At 52.5% G+C, this 18,295-nt stretch overlaps 1 protein-coding gene across 8 annotated transcripts in view; it reads left to right on the top strand.

The window, feature by feature from the left end:
• The window catches only part of ankrd44 (ankyrin repeat domain 44), a 39,751-nt gene that overhangs the window by 3,141 nt on the left and 18,315 nt on the right, over positions 1–18,295 (top strand). For 5 of the 8 annotated variants that reach the window (XM_023951017.1, XM_023951012.1, XM_023951019.1 and 2 more), the window contains exons 2-7: positions 4,905–4,988; positions 7,030–7,108; positions 7,244–7,350; positions 8,314–8,514; positions 9,252–9,339; positions 9,647–9,789. In XM_023951017.1, coding sequence (XP_023806785.1) covers positions 4,905–4,988; positions 7,030–7,108; positions 7,244–7,350; positions 8,314–8,514; positions 9,252–9,339; positions 9,647–9,789 — 702 coding nt within the window. Of the gene's footprint in view, positions 1–2,634; positions 3,744–4,904; positions 4,989–7,029; positions 7,109–7,243; positions 7,351–8,313; positions 8,515–9,251; positions 9,340–9,646; positions 9,790–18,295 lie in introns of those variants that run through there. The other 3 variants (XM_023951014.1, XM_023951016.1, XM_023951013.1) reach the window with 2 other exon arrangements.

The following is an 18,295-nucleotide window of genomic DNA, read 5'->3' on the forward strand; positions in this document are numbered from 1 at the left end:
ATGTATGTTGTACTTTAACACACATGGTCCATGTATGTTGTACTTTCACACACGCTCCATGTATGTTGTACTTTAACACACATGGTCCATGTATGTTGTACTTTCATACACATGGTCCATGTATGTTGTACTTTAACACACATGGTCCATGTATGTTGTACTTTAACACACATGGTCCATGTATGTTGTACTTTAACACACATGGTCCATGTATGTTGTACTTTAACACACATGGTCCATGTATGTTGTACTTTCATACACATGGTCCATGTATGTTGTACTTTCACACACGGTCCATGTATGTTGTACTTTAACACACATGGTCCATGTATGTTGTACTTTCATACACATGGTCCATGTATGTTGTACTTTCACACACGGTCCATGTATGTTGTACTTTAACACACATGGTCCATGTATGTTGTACTTTCATACACATGGTCCATGTATGTTGTACTTTAACACACATGGTCTATGTATGTTGTACTTTCACACACGGTCCATGTATGTTGTACTTTAACACACATGGTCCATGTATGTTGTACTTTCATACACATGGTCCATGTATGTTGTACTTTAACACACATGGTCCATGTATGTTGTACTTTAACACACATGGTCCATGTATGTTGTACTTTCATACACATGGTCCATGTATGTTGTACTTTAACACACATGGTCCATGTATGTTGTACTTTCACACACGGTCCATGTATGTTGTACTTTAACACACATGGTCCATGTATGTTGTACTTTCACACACATGGTCCATGTATGTTGTACTTTCATACACATGGTCCATGTATGTTGTACTTTAACACACATGGTCCATGTATGTTGTACTTTAACACACATGGTCCATGTATGTTGTACTTTAACACACATGGTCCATGTATGTTGTACTTTAACACACATGGTCCATGTATGTTGTACTTTCATACACATGGTCCATGTATGTTGTACTTTAACACACATGGTCCATGTATGTTGTACTTTAACACACATGGTCCATGTATGTTGTACTTTAACACACATGGTCCATGTATGTTGTACTTTCATACACATGGTCCATGTATGTTGTACTTTCACACACGGTCCATGTATGTTGTACTTTAACACACATGGTCCATGTATGTTGTACTTTCATACACATGGTCCATGTATGTTGTACTTTCACACACGGTCCATGTATGTTGTACTTACACACACATCGTCCATGTATGTTGTACTTTAACACACATGGTCCATGTATGTTGTACTTTAACACACATGGTCCATGTATGTTATACTTTCACACACGGTCCATGTATGTTCTGAGTTCTGCTGTTTCTGCAGATTGAAAAACCGTTTTCATAATTACTCAGACTGAAGGAAGGTGAACTTTCTTGCAGGGCGCCGCTCTGAACGCGGCCAGGCTAGAGAAACGTGCGTGGAAGGCAGAGCGGGTCAGAAGCAGGCTGCAAGGGAGAAACTTCATGTTGGTTTAATTCACGTCGTTTACCGCCTGAAACCTTCCCCTGAATCAGGAAGGAAGAGCTTTTTGTGTGTAAGACCCGAAACGGCAGGACTTCCTGTTACCCTCTGATGAAGATGAAGATAAGCATAAGCTGAAGCCGCTTGTGTGATTCAGAGGTTCTGCTCAGCGGTTGGAGCAGAACTGAGGATCTTTGGTCCTGAGACCACGCAGGAGGGCTTTTCCTGCATAACCACTGCCGTTTTTGTGATAGCGGCTGTCGTTCAGGTGGAAGCCAGAAGGCGTGGAGACGTGTCGGAGCTGCTGTGGAATGAAAACAGCGTTCCTCTGATGTGGGACGCTGAGGGGGGTAAAAAGGACGGCCGAGATGTTTATCTGTGGCTCCTGTCTGGGTATGACAGCCCCATTTCCTTCAGTCCTGCTCCGGGATTTGACCATGAACAACTAGAGAGGGTGTTGGTTGTAACTAGTTAAAACGTAAAAGCAGGAGGCGGGGCTTCATGGGACCTCTTAGCAGGAGCTCATCACAGGGACCTTCAGATTCTCATCCTGACAGAAACTCTAGGAGGAAAAACCAAAACACCTGCAGAGATTCTGTAGCTCAGTTGGGAAAAAAGCAGGAAGATGAACAGCAGCATGTCCTGCTGTCCTCTGATGATCATCTATAAAGGACCCCCTGGAGCTCCTTTACCCAGCATGCATTTCCAACTTCATGGTTCCTGCTGCTTCAGATTCACACGAACACACGGCGCTTACAGCATCTGCTCCCTTTGGTTCTCCTCCTCTCTGTGGAAAGTCTGTCTGCATTCACACTGAAGAGAACCGCACCAGAGTTCATCTGCAAGTGAATGCAGACCGTGCTGCAGGCTTAGCCTCTAGAATCCGTCTGTGTGAACCCTGAAGGGAGGAGAACCTGCTGGGATGATTCTGGATGCAGATTTCAGAAGCTGCTGGAGTTCACGGAGGTGTGTGTGTGTGTGGGGGGGGGGGGGCGGTCAAAGCAACCGGTTTAGCTGCAGACAAAGAGTGCTGTCAACAGAGACACAGAGCAAGTGGATGTTTGCAGAGACAACTGGGGCAGATACGGTAAAGGACGGAGCCTTGGGGGCACCTGGGGCGATGGGCTGGGGCGGGGCGGGAAGGCTTTGAGCTGAGAGGGACCTGAAGGAGATGAATGAGGGGTTTAAGAGCTGAAGCCGAATGGAGGTCGGATCATTTCAGCTTAGAAAGACTCAGATGTTTGTGAAACTGCAGCATCTGCTGATGTCCTTTCTTGGAACAGCTGAGAAAAACTAGAATCATCAAAGTAAACATCTTTGCTCTGAATGAAGCTCTGCATTTAAAAAACCGTCAAACCAAATGAAAGACGAGCCAGAGGATGAAAGCAGCTGCTTAAACGTGACAGAAGCTCTGGGAAGAAAAAAGACTGTTAATAGTTACCGTGTCGATGTGGAGGGCTGCGGTCTCACCTGGGCCTTCAGGTCTGTCTGAAGAAGGATTCTGTGGACAAACACAAACAACATTCTTGACATTTTCCCCTGCAGTCGTTCCTGTTTTTCAGGAGGAGCTGACCCTGTTTCAGAATGAGAACAATCTGCTGTTGTCTGCGTTCCTGGGATGTTGCAATGTGTGTTTCAGGGACTGCCTGTGGCTGCAGAGATGCTGGGAAGACCAGAGTTAGGGTCTTCCTGCAGCTGACGTCTGTGCTGCTGGGGGTTTAGTTCTGCAATCAGGAGGTTCTCTTCATCCAGACAACGTTGTCTTGAAGTCGAACGGCAAAATGTTTCAAAGAAGAAGATTTGAAGTCCAGTTTCCACGACTCAACTTGAAGACGGTCTTTTCAGTCGTGTGGTTTTGGTTGCTGCTGAAACGCCTGACTTCCTGTTTCAGTTCATTTGCCCTGAAGCTTTGCTGGCGGCGGGCGGCTCTGTGTGCTGGAATCCCAGGAAGGAAGAAGCGACTTCTGCTGAATCAGAGATAGTTACAGATGCTTCTGCAAATGTCAGGTCTGTGATGCGTTCAGGGACCAGCATGTCCCTGAACGCATCACAGACAAACAAGCTCCTCACCTGGCATTACATGTATGACGTTCTAACCATTCCGTCTTGGAGTTGAGTGTCTGAACGAGCTTTGCAGCAGAACCGGAAGCTTCTCCATCTGAGAGGACAGACATAGAGTCCAGCAGAACTGGGGCAGAACTTTGGACCTCTGCAAAGACGGACCCCCCCGTGGAGGTTCACAGATGAAAAGGAAGAGAAGTTTAGTCCAGGTAGCTGGAACCGTTTTTGGATTCTTGAATCCAGTCCAGGTTAAATAACTGCGGTGGAAATCTACTTTAAGCTGTCGGTTCCCTCACAAATCCCCGACTTAGGCCAGGGCTACAGATAATTGTAAGAGAAATCCTTCTCTGACCCCCACATCAGAGTCAGACCAGGATCACAGTAAGGCATGGGGGGAGGAGTATCATGCCGTGGGCCTCAGCAGGCCTGAATGGAAACGTGTTCAGTTTCTCATGCAGAATGGCGGCGGATGCTCCTCTGAGTTTAAGGCCGTGTTCCCGCCGTCTCACAGAACCCAAGAGAACACGCCTGCGTCATATGTGGGGAGCGTTCACGAGTCCTAGCTGCTGCCGCTGCTCAGTCAGCCTCAGTAAAAAGCTTCTTGAATGTCACTTGTAGTGAACGGGCTTTGAAGGATGAATCTGCAGCGGCTCCTCAAACAGGAAGAGGCTTGTTGGTTGTGTTAAACAGAAGTGAGATGCTCTGCTGCACTTTGTTCCTCTTTGCTTCTGAGAAAAGTGTGCAACAGGAAGTGATGCAAGTGGTGGTATAGAGGCAGAGGACATAAAGCTGTTCATGTAGTTTCATCAGAAACATCTCTGATGTCCTGCATGCCTCATGCGTAGGACTCTGTTCATAAAGCAGCTGATGCAGACGTTTGGGGAAGATCTGGACCTTCACCCTTCACTGCAGGAGCCAGGCAGTTTGCAGCGGCTCGCTCCCCGTCTTCTGTCAGCTTCCACCTGTCTGCACGTGCTTCTCTGGTGGAGCTGCTGACCCAAGCAGGAGGCATGATGGGAGAAGAAAGATCAGCAGAAAGTTCATTAGTTAGGACGGACGCCGTCCACGTCAATGACTCCATTGTGTGAGGCGTTATAGATGGAGGCGTGAGGCTCAGGTCTGGAGGTCAGGAGAACGTTATCTCAGCCACAGCCCACATTTACTCTCAGTCTGCTCTGAACAGCAAAATAGAGGCTCCTGAGGCCCCGCCTCCTGAGGCTCCGCCTCCACTGTCTTTCTGTTCTGATCTTGTCTCTGCAGCAGAGTGAGAAGCATCTGTTTGGCAGCAGTCAGCATGTGCTTACCGTCACACTCTCGGTGCTTGCTCATCACGTGGGTCATGTGACTGTCCTTGTTCTCTCCTCCGCCAGCCGGCTCTGATCCAGGCCATCTTCAGCGGGGATCCTGAGGAGATCCGAATGCTCATCTACAAATCTGAGGACATCAACGTTCTGGTGAGGAGACGCCCCCCAGCATGTCTTCACAGGAGTGTTCTGCATTTTCCAAAAGGGAGGGGTTATTTGGCACCACAGTTTCAGACGCGTGATGGCGAGGATCCCCTGCTGATCCCCTGCTGATCCCCTGCTGATCCCCTGCTGATCACCTGCTGATCCCCTGCTGATCCCCTGCTGATCACCTGCTGATCCCCTGCTGATCACCTGCTGATCCCCTGCTGATCCCCTGCTGATCACCTGCTGATCCCCTGCTGATCACCTGCTGATCCCCTGCTGGTCCCCTGCTGATCACCAAATGATCCCCTGATGATCCACTGCTGATCCCCTGCTGGTCCCCTGCTGATCACCAAATGATCCCCTGATGATCCCCTGATGATCCACTGCTGATCATCAAATGATCCCCTGATGATCCCCTGATGATCCACTGCTGATCCCCTGCTGGTCCCCTGCTGATCCCCTGATGATCCACTGCTGATCCCCTGCTGATCCCCTGCTGATCCCCTGCACACATCATGCTGACGTTGTCACTGTACAATAAAAATGAGGACATGCAGAAACACGACTGAACACATGACAGACAGATGACGCCAAAGGAAAACTAAATAAAGTTTGGATAACTTCCACATTAGCACGTCTGTCTCTGGGAAATAAAACTGCAGTAAAATGGGTATTTTCAGATTAAAAGTCCTCAATGGTTAATGCTGAAAACAGATCCTTTTAGTGTGAGGCCTTTCGGGTTTCAGTGCTTGTGTCCGTGCACGCCGGGATCTGCTGTCCTGCCTCTCCACTCAAAGCGTCTTTTCAGAGAAATTAGATCTGAAAGATAGAATCTTTGCCTCGTTCAGCTCTCACTTCCTGTTTGGAGAAGTGGGCCGGGGAGGGGAGGTCAGGGGTCAGCGACGCGCGTACACGTGGGTTTAGATCAGGGGTTCTCAAAGTGCGGCCCGGGGGCCAATGGCGGCCTGCAGGAAGATTTTTTTCTGTGGCCCTCAATAAAAGCAGGAGCAGAAGAAAAGGCGCTAAGTGGACAAATGTTTACTTTGTTTTACCTCATGGATAAAGTCCTGTGTCTGAATTAGGTAAATTCAATGCTCAAAGAATTCAATATAAAGCATCACTATGTTACAAATCATAGAAACTATGACAAATGTACAGTTGAGGACAACAATGAGCTCCAACAGCTACAAGGAAGCTGCTGCACAGCAGATGTTCACAGAAACGACTCCATCCAGTGAAGCTGGACACCTAAGCTGTGGTTCTGAAGGTTCTGGAAGCGGCCCGGTGTAGGAAGACCTTCAGTGATGGGGAGTTTGTAAAAGAACGTCTGCTGAAAGGAGCTGACACTGTTTGTCCAGAGAGAAAGAGAAAGTTTGAAGACATAAGTCTGTCAAATGACACGATTACTGCAGTAGAAGATCTGGACAGAAACCTCTGGACACATCTGGAGGTTCTGGTTAACTGTACCGATGACACTTGAAGTAATTAAAAGCAACCTTTTCTGTTTATCCATTATTTCTTCACCAAAATTGGCCCCCAGTCTAACGTAGAGTTCCTTATTTGGCCGTCTGCTACGAAAACTTTGAGAACCTCTGCTTCAGATGCACAAGCAGCTGACGGTCCTCCCAGACCCAGACCAGAGGATCCAGCACCGTCAAGCCAGAACCGAACATCCATCAACCAAACACCTCCTCCTATTTAACTAAACTATGAAAAACTCAGCTTCCCCTTGGCTCTGACCCCGCCCACCTCACCTGTCGGCCGTCTGTCAGTACAGAGCTCAGGTCTTTTCTTGGGTGGGGGGCATTGTCCTGTTGTTGCTTTTTAAAGAAATCTCCGGGACGGGACGTGCTGTAGACTCCTTTTATTCAGTCCTGAACTGTCGCTACTGCGCCACCTAGTGGGCCCGCCCCTCATGACGTCCCCCTATCTAGGGTTTAACCCCCGACATGTATCATACCACAGGCATGTTTGTGTTCTGGGGTTTGGGTCACGGAGAGCGTAAGCAAACTCATGTATTGTTGTGTACTTGTGGCCCCCCCAGGATGCAGAGAAGCGCACCCCCCTGCACGCCGCCGCCTTCCTGGGTGATGCAGAAATCACTGAACTCCTCATCCTCTCTGGTGAGACCTGTGATGAAGATCAAAGCAGAAGTTTGACTTTCTGAAAGCTTCATACTGGGGGGGGTCAGCTTTCAGGCTGTGGAAGCAGAAGCCGATCTTTTGTAAATGTCCTCACCGTCCCGTTTGCGCCTGCAGGTGCCCGGGTCAACGCCAAAGACAACATGTGGTTCACCCCCCTGCACCGGGCAGTGGCATCCCGGAGCCAGGTGTGCACACACTCACGTGCACACGCATGCAATCCAGTAGGTTTGGGCGGCTTCAGGCGGTCCGACTGAACCCCTGCAGATTTCTCCACATGCCAACACGTGTTTCTACAAGCAGTCCTCCCCAACACAGGAAGTTCAGGAAACATCAGAGGATGAATTCATATCAGCCCCTGGGGGGGGGTAAAGAAGCAGCTGGAGCGTGGAGCGTCTCACGCCCCGACTTCTGGGGAAAACTCCAAGTATTTTAGATGAGGTCAGGGGTCAGCCGTTCGGGTCAACGTCTGACTGACAAGAACCCAGCTAGAGCCGCTAAGTCGGACTTCACCCTTTAGAGAAACACTGACCTGTATGGATGTTGTTGTTGATGATATGATAAACATAAATAAAATAAGGGTTTTCGCATAAGAGAAAATCCAAATATGAACTAGTTGATAACTTTTGTTCACAAGACATCCTTTCAAAATAAAAGACACCTTGTGTCACAGTCAGAAATGGAACCAAAGTTAAATACGGGGGAAAATCACTTCCGTGTTTTTCCATCCATAAAATCCTTGAATTAGTTCAAAAATAGAAAATCTGCCTCATCATCTGGTACAGCGGCTGGACGGCTCAGTTGGCTGCATGTAGGAGTCTGCTTCATCCAGTGTGGGCCTTTAGGCAAGACCCTTCATGCTACTGCCTAACAATGTAGCCACAGGGGGGCTTAAGTCTGGCCCCCTGTGCCGGTCCCCAGCCCGGTAAAGTACAGCTTCAGGTTGCAGACCTGCGGATTAGATCATGTCAGACAGATAGCCCCGCCCCCTCAGGCTTCTTCAACATCCCTGCAGCCTTGAGTCTGTCTGGCTCAGTGCAGACACGAAGGTTAGGAGAAAAAATGCACCTTCAGGCGGATTAGGTGTTTTAATCAGTCTCTGAGTGCAGAAGGACTTTCCTCTCCACACGCAACCCCCCCTCACCTGCGGTCACATGACGTACTGCACCTCTGCTCTTCTTCCTCAGGATGCTGTGCAAGTCCTGATCCGTCACTCTGCAGACGTGAACGCTCGGGACAAGAACTGGCAGACGCCGCTGCATGTGGCTGCAGCCAACAACGCTCTGCGCTGCGCCGAGGTCATCATCCCCCTGCTGACCAGCGTCAACGTGTCCGACCGCGGGGGCCGCACCGCCTTGCACCACGCCGCTCTCAACGGCCACACGGAGGTACGGCGGGCGGAACCGGCTGAGTCGGGTTAACCCTTTAAGACCGGAGCTGCAGCTCCAGCGTTGATGCTCTTCAAACGTTGACACAATGAACGCAACTGCATCGGATTGTGGCGCGGAGGGAAGCTGACGTTTGGCCTAAAGACGCTTTTCTCCACGTCAGAATCTGCTGGAGTTACGGGCATTTTGTAAACGGTTGAAAACTTCGGAAGGTCAAAGGTGACATCTCTGGTTTGATAGGGTTAACAGGGTTTTGGGTTTAAATCCAAGTGTTGCATTCAAAGCCTCTTCTTGTGTTGGTCATGATACTTTTTAGCTCTGCAGCCCATGTTCAGCCAGCAAATCAGTCCAGGAATCATGAATGCAGCTCCATGTTGATGGGTCCAGTGGCCACGCCCACTCATTCATGAATGACCAATAGAATGACTGAGGAACAGCTGTTTATTTCTCTGTAAAAGTCTATGGGATTTTGGCTCCTTGGAACCAGAAGGTACTTCCTGTTTAGAACGCCAGGAGGCGGGGTCATTAGGTCCAGGTCTCAGATACGGTCCGTGACAGCGGCTCATCCACACGGGGGTGAAGGCAGCAGCCTGTGAGCTGCTGCCTCGGCGGGTCATCGGAGGTCATGGTCATCTCAGACACAGTCCCAAAAGCCCAACATGAGGGCCACTCCACCACAGCGTTCAGCTGCCAGCAGAGTTCCTGCTGCAAACACGACTCTCCTCTGCTTCCTGCAGATGGTGAACCTTCTGCTGGCCAAAGGGGCAAACATCAACGCCTTTGATAAGAAGGACGGCCGCGCCCTGCACTGGGCCGCCTTCATGGGTAAGACTGGGATGAACCGCCTTCAAATCCAGTGTTGCAGCTGTGCTTGTGTGTTCTTCTTCATCCTACATGTGTAAAGCGTGTTCATTTGTGTCATGAACTGCTGCTGCTGTGGGTCTGAACATCAGATGATCCCTAAAGGCTTCTTCCAGTCTGAGCTCCACCTGTCGGTGCTTTCAGTCTGACACACATCAGTGTGAACCCTCATCTTCCTCCTCGCTCAGCTGCTTCATCACTTTACCGTCTTCACCGATCGGACAAACAGTCTTTTGGTTTGAACTCTGTGGACTTGCTCTGCCCCCTGCAGGTCACCTGGATGTCGTGTCTGTGCTGGTGAGTCATGGCGCTGAGGTCAGCTGTAAGGACAAGCGAGGGTACACGCCGCTCCACGCAGCGGCCTCCAGCGGACAGATCGCCGTGGTCAAACACCTGCTCAGCCTGTCAGTGGAGGTCAGCATGCATGACCGCAGGCATCAACACTGTGCAGCGCCGTGTGTTAAAAAGATTCAATGTTTATCCCAACATGTGTAAAAAACTCATCCTCCACCACACGACAGCCCTTGGCTGTAGCTCCTGATGCTGACCGTCTGCTGTCTGTCCCTGACGGTCACGCGTGTCACATAGCACATGGGAGAGTAACTGACGGTCACACGTGTCACGTCACACATGGGAGAGTAACTGACGGTCACACGTGTCACGTCACACATGGGAGAGTAACTGACGGTCACGCGTGTCACGTCACACATGGGGGAGTAACTGACGGTCACGCGTGTCACGTCACATATGGGAGAGTAACTGCCGGTCACGCGTGTCACGTCACTCATGGGAAAGTAACTGCCGGTCACGCGTGTCACGTCACTCATGGGAAAGTAACTGGCGGTCACACGTGTCACGTCACATATGGGAGAGTAACTGACGGTCACGCGTGTCATGTCACTCATGGGAAAGTAACTGGCGGTCACACGTGTCACGTCACTCATGGGGGAGTAACTGACGGTCACGCGTGTCACGTCACTCATGGGAAAGTAACTGGCGGTCACACGTGTCACGTCACTCATGGGAGAGTAACTGACGGTCACACGTGTCACGTCACACATGGGAGAGTAACTGACGGTCACGCGTGTCACGTCACACATGGGGGAGTAACTGACGGTCACGCGTGTCACGTCACATATGGGAGAGTAACTGCCGGTCACGCGTGTCACGTCACTCATGGGAAAGTAACTGCCGGTCACGCGTGTCACGTCACTCATGGGAAAGTAACTGGCGGTCACAAGTGTCACGTCACATATGGGAGAGTAACTGACGGTCACGCGTGTCATGTCACTCATGGGAAAGTAACTGGCGGTCACACGTGTCACGTCACATATGGGAGAGTAACTGACGGTCATGCGTATCACGTCACTCATGGGGGAGTAACTGGCGGTCACGCGTGTCACGTCACAGATGGGGGAATAACTGCCGGTCACACATGTCACGTCACTCATGGGGGAGTAACTGACGGTCACACGTGTCACGTCACTCATGGGCGAGTAACTGACGGTCACGCGTGTCACGTCACTCATGGGAAAGTAACTGGCGGTCACACGTGTCACGTCACATATGGGAGAGTAACTGACGGTCATGCGTATCACGTCACTCATGGGGGAGTAACTGACGGTCACGCGTATCACGTCACTCATGGGGGAGTAACTGACGGTCACACGTGTCACGTCACTCATGGGGGAGTAACTGACGGTCACACGTGTCACGTCACTCATGGGCGAGTAACTGACGGTCACGCGTATCACGTCACTCATGGGCGAGTAACTGACGGTCACGCGTATCACGTCAATCATGGGGGAGTAACTGACGGTCACGCGTATCACGTCACTCATGGGGGAGTAGCTGACGGTCACGCGTATCACGTCACTTATGGGCGAGTAACTGACGGTCACGCATATCACGTCACTTATGGGCGAGTAACTGACGGTCATGCGTATCACGTCACTCATGGGGGAGTAACTGACGGTCACGAGTGTCACGTCACTCATGGGCGAGTAACTGACGGTCACGCGTATCACGTCACTCATGGGGGAGTAACTGACGGTCACGCGTATCACGTCACTCATGGGGGAGTGACTGACGGTCACGCGTATCACGTCAATCATGGGGGAGTAACTGACGGTCACGCGTATCACGTCACTAATGGGGGAGTAGCTGACGGTCACGCGTATCACGTCACTTATGGGCGAGTAACTGACGGTCACGCGTATCACGTCACTCATGGGGGAGTAACTGACGGTCACGCGTGTCACGTCACACACGGGGGAGTAACTGACGGTCACACGTGTCACGTCACACATGGGAGAGTAACTGACGGTCACGCGTATCACGTCACTCATGGGGGAGTAACTGACGGTCACGCGTGTCACGTCACACATGGGGGAGTAACTGGCGGTCACGCGTGTCAAGTCACACATGGGGGACTAACTGGCGGTCACGCGTATCACGTCAATCATGGGGGAGTAACTGACGGTCACGACTGTCACGTCATTCATGGGGGAGTAACTGACGGTCACGAGTGTCACGTCACTCATGGGCGAGTAACTGACGGTCACGCGTATCACGTCACTCATGGGGGAGTAACTGACGGTCACGCGTATTACGTCACTCATGGGGGAGTAACTGACGGTCACACGTATCACGTCAATCATGGGGGAGTAACTGACGGTCACGCGTATCACGTCACTCATGGGGGAGTAGCTGACGGACACGCGTATCACGTCACTTATGGGCGAGTAACTGACGGTCACGCGTATCACGTCACTCATGGGGGAGTAACTGACGGTCACGCGTGTCACGTCACACATGGGGGAGTAACTGGCGGTCACGCGTATCACGTCAATCATGGGGGAGTAACTGACGGTCACGACTGTCACGTCACTCATGGGCGAGTAACTGGCGGTCACGCGTATCACGTCACTCATGGGGGAGTAACTGACGGTCACATGTGTCACGTCACTCATGGGCGAGTAACTGACGGTCACGCGTGTCACGTCACTCATGGGAAAGTAACTGGCGGTCACACGTGTCACGTCACATATGGGAGAGTAACTGACGGTCATGCGTATCACGTCACTCATGGGGGAGTAACTGACGGTCACGCGTATCACGTCACTTATGGGCGAGTAACTGACGGTCATGCGTATCACGTCACTCATGGGGGAGTAACTGACGGTCACACGTGTCACGTCACTCATGGGCGAGTAACTGACGGTCACGCGTATCACGTCACTCATGGGCGAGTAACTGACGGTCACGCGTATCACGTCACTCATGGGGGAGTAACTGACGGTCACGCGTATTACGTCAATCATGGGGGAGTAACTGACGGTCACGCGTATCACGTCACTCACGGGGGAGTAGCTGACGGTCACGCGTATCACGTCACTTATGGGCGAGTAACTGACGGTCATGCGTATCACGTCACTCATGGGGGAGTAACTGACGGTCACGAGTGTCACGTCACTCATGGGCGAGTAACTGACGGTCACGCGTATCACGTCACTCATGGGGGAGTAACTGACGGTCACGCGTATCACGTCACTCATGGGGGAGTAACTGACGGTCACGCGTATCACGTCAATCATGGGGGAGTAGCTGACGGTCACGCGTATCACGTCACTTATGGGCGAGTAACTGACGGTCACGCGTATCACGTCACTCATGGGGGAGTAACTGACGGTCACGACTGTCACGTCACTCATGGGCGAGTAACTGGCGGTCACGCGTATCACGTCACTCATGGGGGAGTAACTGACGGTCACATGTGTCACGTCACTCATGGGCGAGTAACTGACGGTCACGCGTATCACGTCACTCATGGGGGAGTAACTGACGGTCACGAGTGTCACGTCACTCATGGGCGAGTAACTGACGGTCACGCGTATCACGTCACTCATGGGGGAGTAACTGACGGTCACGCGTATCACGTCAATCATGGGGGAGTAACTGACGGTCACGCGTATCACGTCACTCATGGGCGAGTAACTGACGGTCACGCATATCACGTCACTCATGGGGGAGTAACTGACGGTCACGCGTATCACGTCACAGATGGGGGAGTAACTGACGGTCACGCGTGTCACGTCACTCATGGGCAAGTAACTGACGGTCACACGTGTCACGTCACTCATGGGGGAGTAACTGACGGTCACGCGTGTCACGTCACTCATGGGCGAGTAACTGACGGTCACACGTGTCACGTCACTCATGGGGGAGTAACTGACGGTCACGCGTGTCACGTCACTCATGGGCAAGTAACTGACGGTCACGTGTGTCACGTCACACATGGGGGAGTAACTGACGATCACGCGTGTCACGTCACACATGGGGGAGTAACTGACGGTCACACGTATCACGTCACTCATGGGGGAGTAACTGACGGTCACGCGTGTCACGTCACTCATGGGCGAGTAACTGACGGTCACACGTGTCACGTCACTCATGGGCGAGTAGCTGACGGTCAAGCGTGTCACGTCACACATGGGGAGTAACTGACGGTCACGCGTGTCACGTCACTCATGGGGGAGTAACTGACGGTCACGCGTGTCACGTCACACATGGGGGAGTAACTGACGGTCACGCGTGTCACGTCAAACATGGGGGAGTTACTGACGGTCACGCGTGTCACGTCACACATGGGGGAGTAACTGACGGTCACACGTGTCACGTCACACATGGGGGAGTAACTGACGGTCACGTCATCCATGGGGGAGTAACTGACGGTCACGCGTGTCACGTCACACACGGGGGAGTAACTGACGGTCACACGTGTCACGTCACACATAGAGGAGTAACTGACGGTCACGCGTATCACGTCACTCATGGGGGAGTAACTGACGGTCACGCGTATCACGTCACTCATGGGGGAGTAACTGACGGTCACGCGTATCACGTCAATCATGGGGGAGTAACTGACGGTCACGCGTATCACGTCACTCATGGGGGAGTAGCTGACGGTCACGCGTATCATGTCACTTATGGGCGAGTAACTGACGGTCACGCGTATCACGTCACTCATGGGCGAGTAACTGGCGGTCACGCGTATCACGTCACTCATGGGGGAGTAACTGACGGTCACACGTGTCACGTCACTCATGGGCGAGTAACTGACGGTCACGCGTATCACGTCACTCATGGGGGAGTAACTGACGGTCACGAGTGTCACGTCACTCATGGGCGAGTAACTGACGGTCACGCGTATCACGTCACTCATGGGGGAGTAACTGACGGTCACGCGTATCACGTCAATCATGGGGGAGTAACTGACGGTCACGCGTATCACGTCACTCATGGGGGAGTAACTGACGGTCACACGTGTCACGTCACTCATGGGCGAGTAACTGACGGTCACGCGTATCACGTCACAGATGGGGGAGTAACTGCTGGTCACGCGTGTCACGTCACACATGGGGAGTAACTGACGGTCACGCGTATCACGTCACAGATGGGGGATTAACTGCCGGTCACGCGTGTCACGTCACAGATGGGGGAGGAACTGACGGTCACACGTGTCACGTCACTCATGGGCAAGTAACTGACGGTCACACGTGTCACGTCACTCATGGGCGAGTAGCTGACGGTCACGCGTATCACGTCACTCATGGGCGAGTAACTGACGGTCACACGTGTCACGTCACTCATGGGGGAGTAACTGACGGTCACGCGTATCACGTCACTCATGGGGGAGTAACTGACGGTCACGCGTATCACGTCAATCATGGGGGAGTAACTGACGGTCACGCGTATCACGTCACTCATGGGGGAGCAGCTGACGGTCACGCGTATCACGTCACTCATGGGCGAGTAACTGACGGTCACACGTGTCACGTCACTCATGGGCGAGTAACTGACGGTCACGCATATCACGTCACACATGGGGGAGTAACTGACGGTCACGAGTGTCACGTCACTCATGGGCGAGTAACTGACGGTCACGCGTGTCACGTCACAGATGGGGGAGTAACTGCCGGTCACGCGTGTCACGTCACAGATGGGGGAGTAACTGACGGTCACACGTGTCACATCACTCATGGGCAAGTAACTGACGGTCACGTGTGTCACGTCACTCATGGGGGAGTAACTGACGGTCACGCGTGTCACGTCACACATGGGGGAGTAACTGACGGTCACACGTATCACGTCACTCATGGGGGAGTAACTGACGGTCACGCGTGTCTTGTCACTCATGGGCGAGTAACTGACGGTCAAGCGTGTCACGTCACACATGGGGAGTAACTGACGGTCACGCGTGTCACGTCACTCATGGGGGAGTAACTGACGGTCACGCGTTTCACGTCACACATGGGGGAGTAACTGACGGTCACGCGTGTCACGTCACACATGGGGGAGTAACTGACGGTCACGTCATCCATGGGGGAGTAACTGACGGTCACGCGTGTCACGTCACACACGGGGGAGTAACTGACGGTCAAACGTGTCACGTCACACATAGAGGAGTAACTGACGGTAACGCGTGTCACGTCACTCATGGGGGAGTAAATAAAGGTCACGTGTGTCACGTCACTCATGGGAAAGTAACTGACGGTCACGCGTGTCACGTCACACATGGGGGAGTAACTGACGGTCACGCGTGTCACGTCAAACATGGGGGAGTTACTGACGGTCACGCGTGTCACGTCACACATGGGGGAGTAACTGACGGTCACGTCATCCATGGGGGATTAACTGACGGTCACGCGTGTCACGTCACACACGGGGGAGTAACTGACGGTCACACGTGTCACGTCACACATAGAGGAGTAACTGACGGTCACGCGTGTCACGTCACTCATGGGGGAGTAAATAAAGGTCACGTGTGTCACGTCACTCATGGGAAAGTAACTGACGGTCACACGTGTCACGTCACTCATGGGCGAGTAACTGACGGTCACACGTGTCACGTCACTCATGGGCGAGTAACTGACGGTCACGCATATCACGTCACACATGGGCGAGTAACTGACGGTCACGCGTGTCACGTCACAGATGGGGGAGTAACTGACGGTCACACGTGTCACGTCACTCATGGGCAAGTAACTGACGGTCACGTGTGTCACGTCACACATGGGGGAGTAACTGACGGTCACGCGTGTCACGTCACACATGGGGGAGTAACTGACGGTCACACGTATCACGTCACTCATGGGGGAGTAACTGACGGTCACGCGTGTCACGTCACTCATGGGCGAGTAACTGACGGTCACACGTGTCACGTCACTCATGGGCGAGTAGCTGACGGTCAAGCGTGTCACGTCACACATGGGGAGTAACTGACGGTCACGCGTGTCACGTCACTCATGGGGGAGTAACTGACGGTCACGCGTGTCACGTCACACATGGGGGAGTAACTGACGGTCACGCGTGTCACGTCAAACATGGGGGAGTAACTGACGGTCACACGTGTCACGTCACACATGGGGGAGTAACTGACGGTCACGTCATCCATGGGGGAGTAACTGACGGTCACGTGTTTCACGTCACACACGGGGGAGTAACTGACGGTCACACGTGTCACGTCACACATGGGGGAGTAACTGACGGTCACGCGTGTCACGTCACACACGGGGGAGTAACTGACGGTCATGCGTATCACGTCACACATAGAGGAGTAACTGACGGTCACGCGTATCACGTCACTCATGGGGGAGTAACTGACGGTCACGAGTGTCACGTCACTCATGGGCGAGTAACTGACGGTCACGCGTATCACGTCACTCATGGGGGAGTAACTGACGGTCACGCGTATCACGTCACTCATGGGGGAGTAACTGACGGTCACGCGTATCACGTCAATCATGGGGGAGTAACTGACGGTCACGCGTATCACGTCACTCATGGGGGAGTAGCTGACGGTCACGCGTATCACGTCACTTATGTGCGAGTAACTGACGGTCACGCGTATCACGTCAATCATGGGAGAGTAACTGACGGTCACACGTGTCACGTCACTCATGGGCGAGTAACTGACGGTCACGCGTATCACGTCACTCATGGGGGAGTAACTGGCGGTCACGCGTATCACGTCACTCATGGGAGAGTAACTGACGGTCACACGTGTCACGTCACTCATGGGCGAGTAACTGGCGGTCACGCGTATCACGTCACTCATGGGAGAGTAACTGACGGTCACACGTGTCACGTCACTCATGGGCGAGTAACTGACGGTCACGCGTATCACGTCACTCATGGGCGAGTAACTGGCGGTCACGCGTATCACGTCACTCATGGGAGAGTAACTGACGGTCACACGTGTCACGTCACTCATGGGCGAGTAACTGACGGTCACGCGTATCACGTCACTCATGGGGGAGTAACTGCCGGTCACGCGTGTCACGTCACACATGGGGAGTAACTGACGGTCACGCGTATCACGTCACTCATGGGGGAGTAACTGACGGTCACGCGTATCACGTCACAGATGGGGGAGTAACTGACGGTCACGAGTGTCACGTCACTCATGGGCGAGTAACTGACGGTCACGCGTATCACGTCACTCATGGGGGAGTAACTGACGGTCACGAGTGTCACGTCACTCATGGGCGAGTAACTGACGGTCACGCGTATCACGTCACAGATGGGGGAGTAACTGCCGGTCACACGTGTCACGTCACTCATGGGGGAGTAACTGACGGTCACGAGTGTCACGTCACTCATGGGCGAGTAACTGACGGTCACGCGTATCACGTCACTCATGGGGGAGTAACTGACGGTCACGCGTATCACGTCACTCATGGGGGAGTAACTGACGGTCACGCGTATCACGTCAATCATGGGGGAGTAACTGACGGTCACGCGTATCACGTCACTCATGGGGGAGTAGCTGACGGTCACGCGTATCACGTCACTTATGTGCGAGTAACTGACGGTCACGCGTGTCACGTTACTCATGGGCGAGTAACTGGCGGTCACG

Source organism: Oryzias latipes, chromosome 21 (genome assembly GCF_002234675.1).
Source record: "Oryzias latipes chromosome 21, ASM223467v1".
NCBI lineage: Eukaryota > Metazoa > Chordata > Actinopteri > Beloniformes > Adrianichthyidae > Oryzias > Oryzias latipes.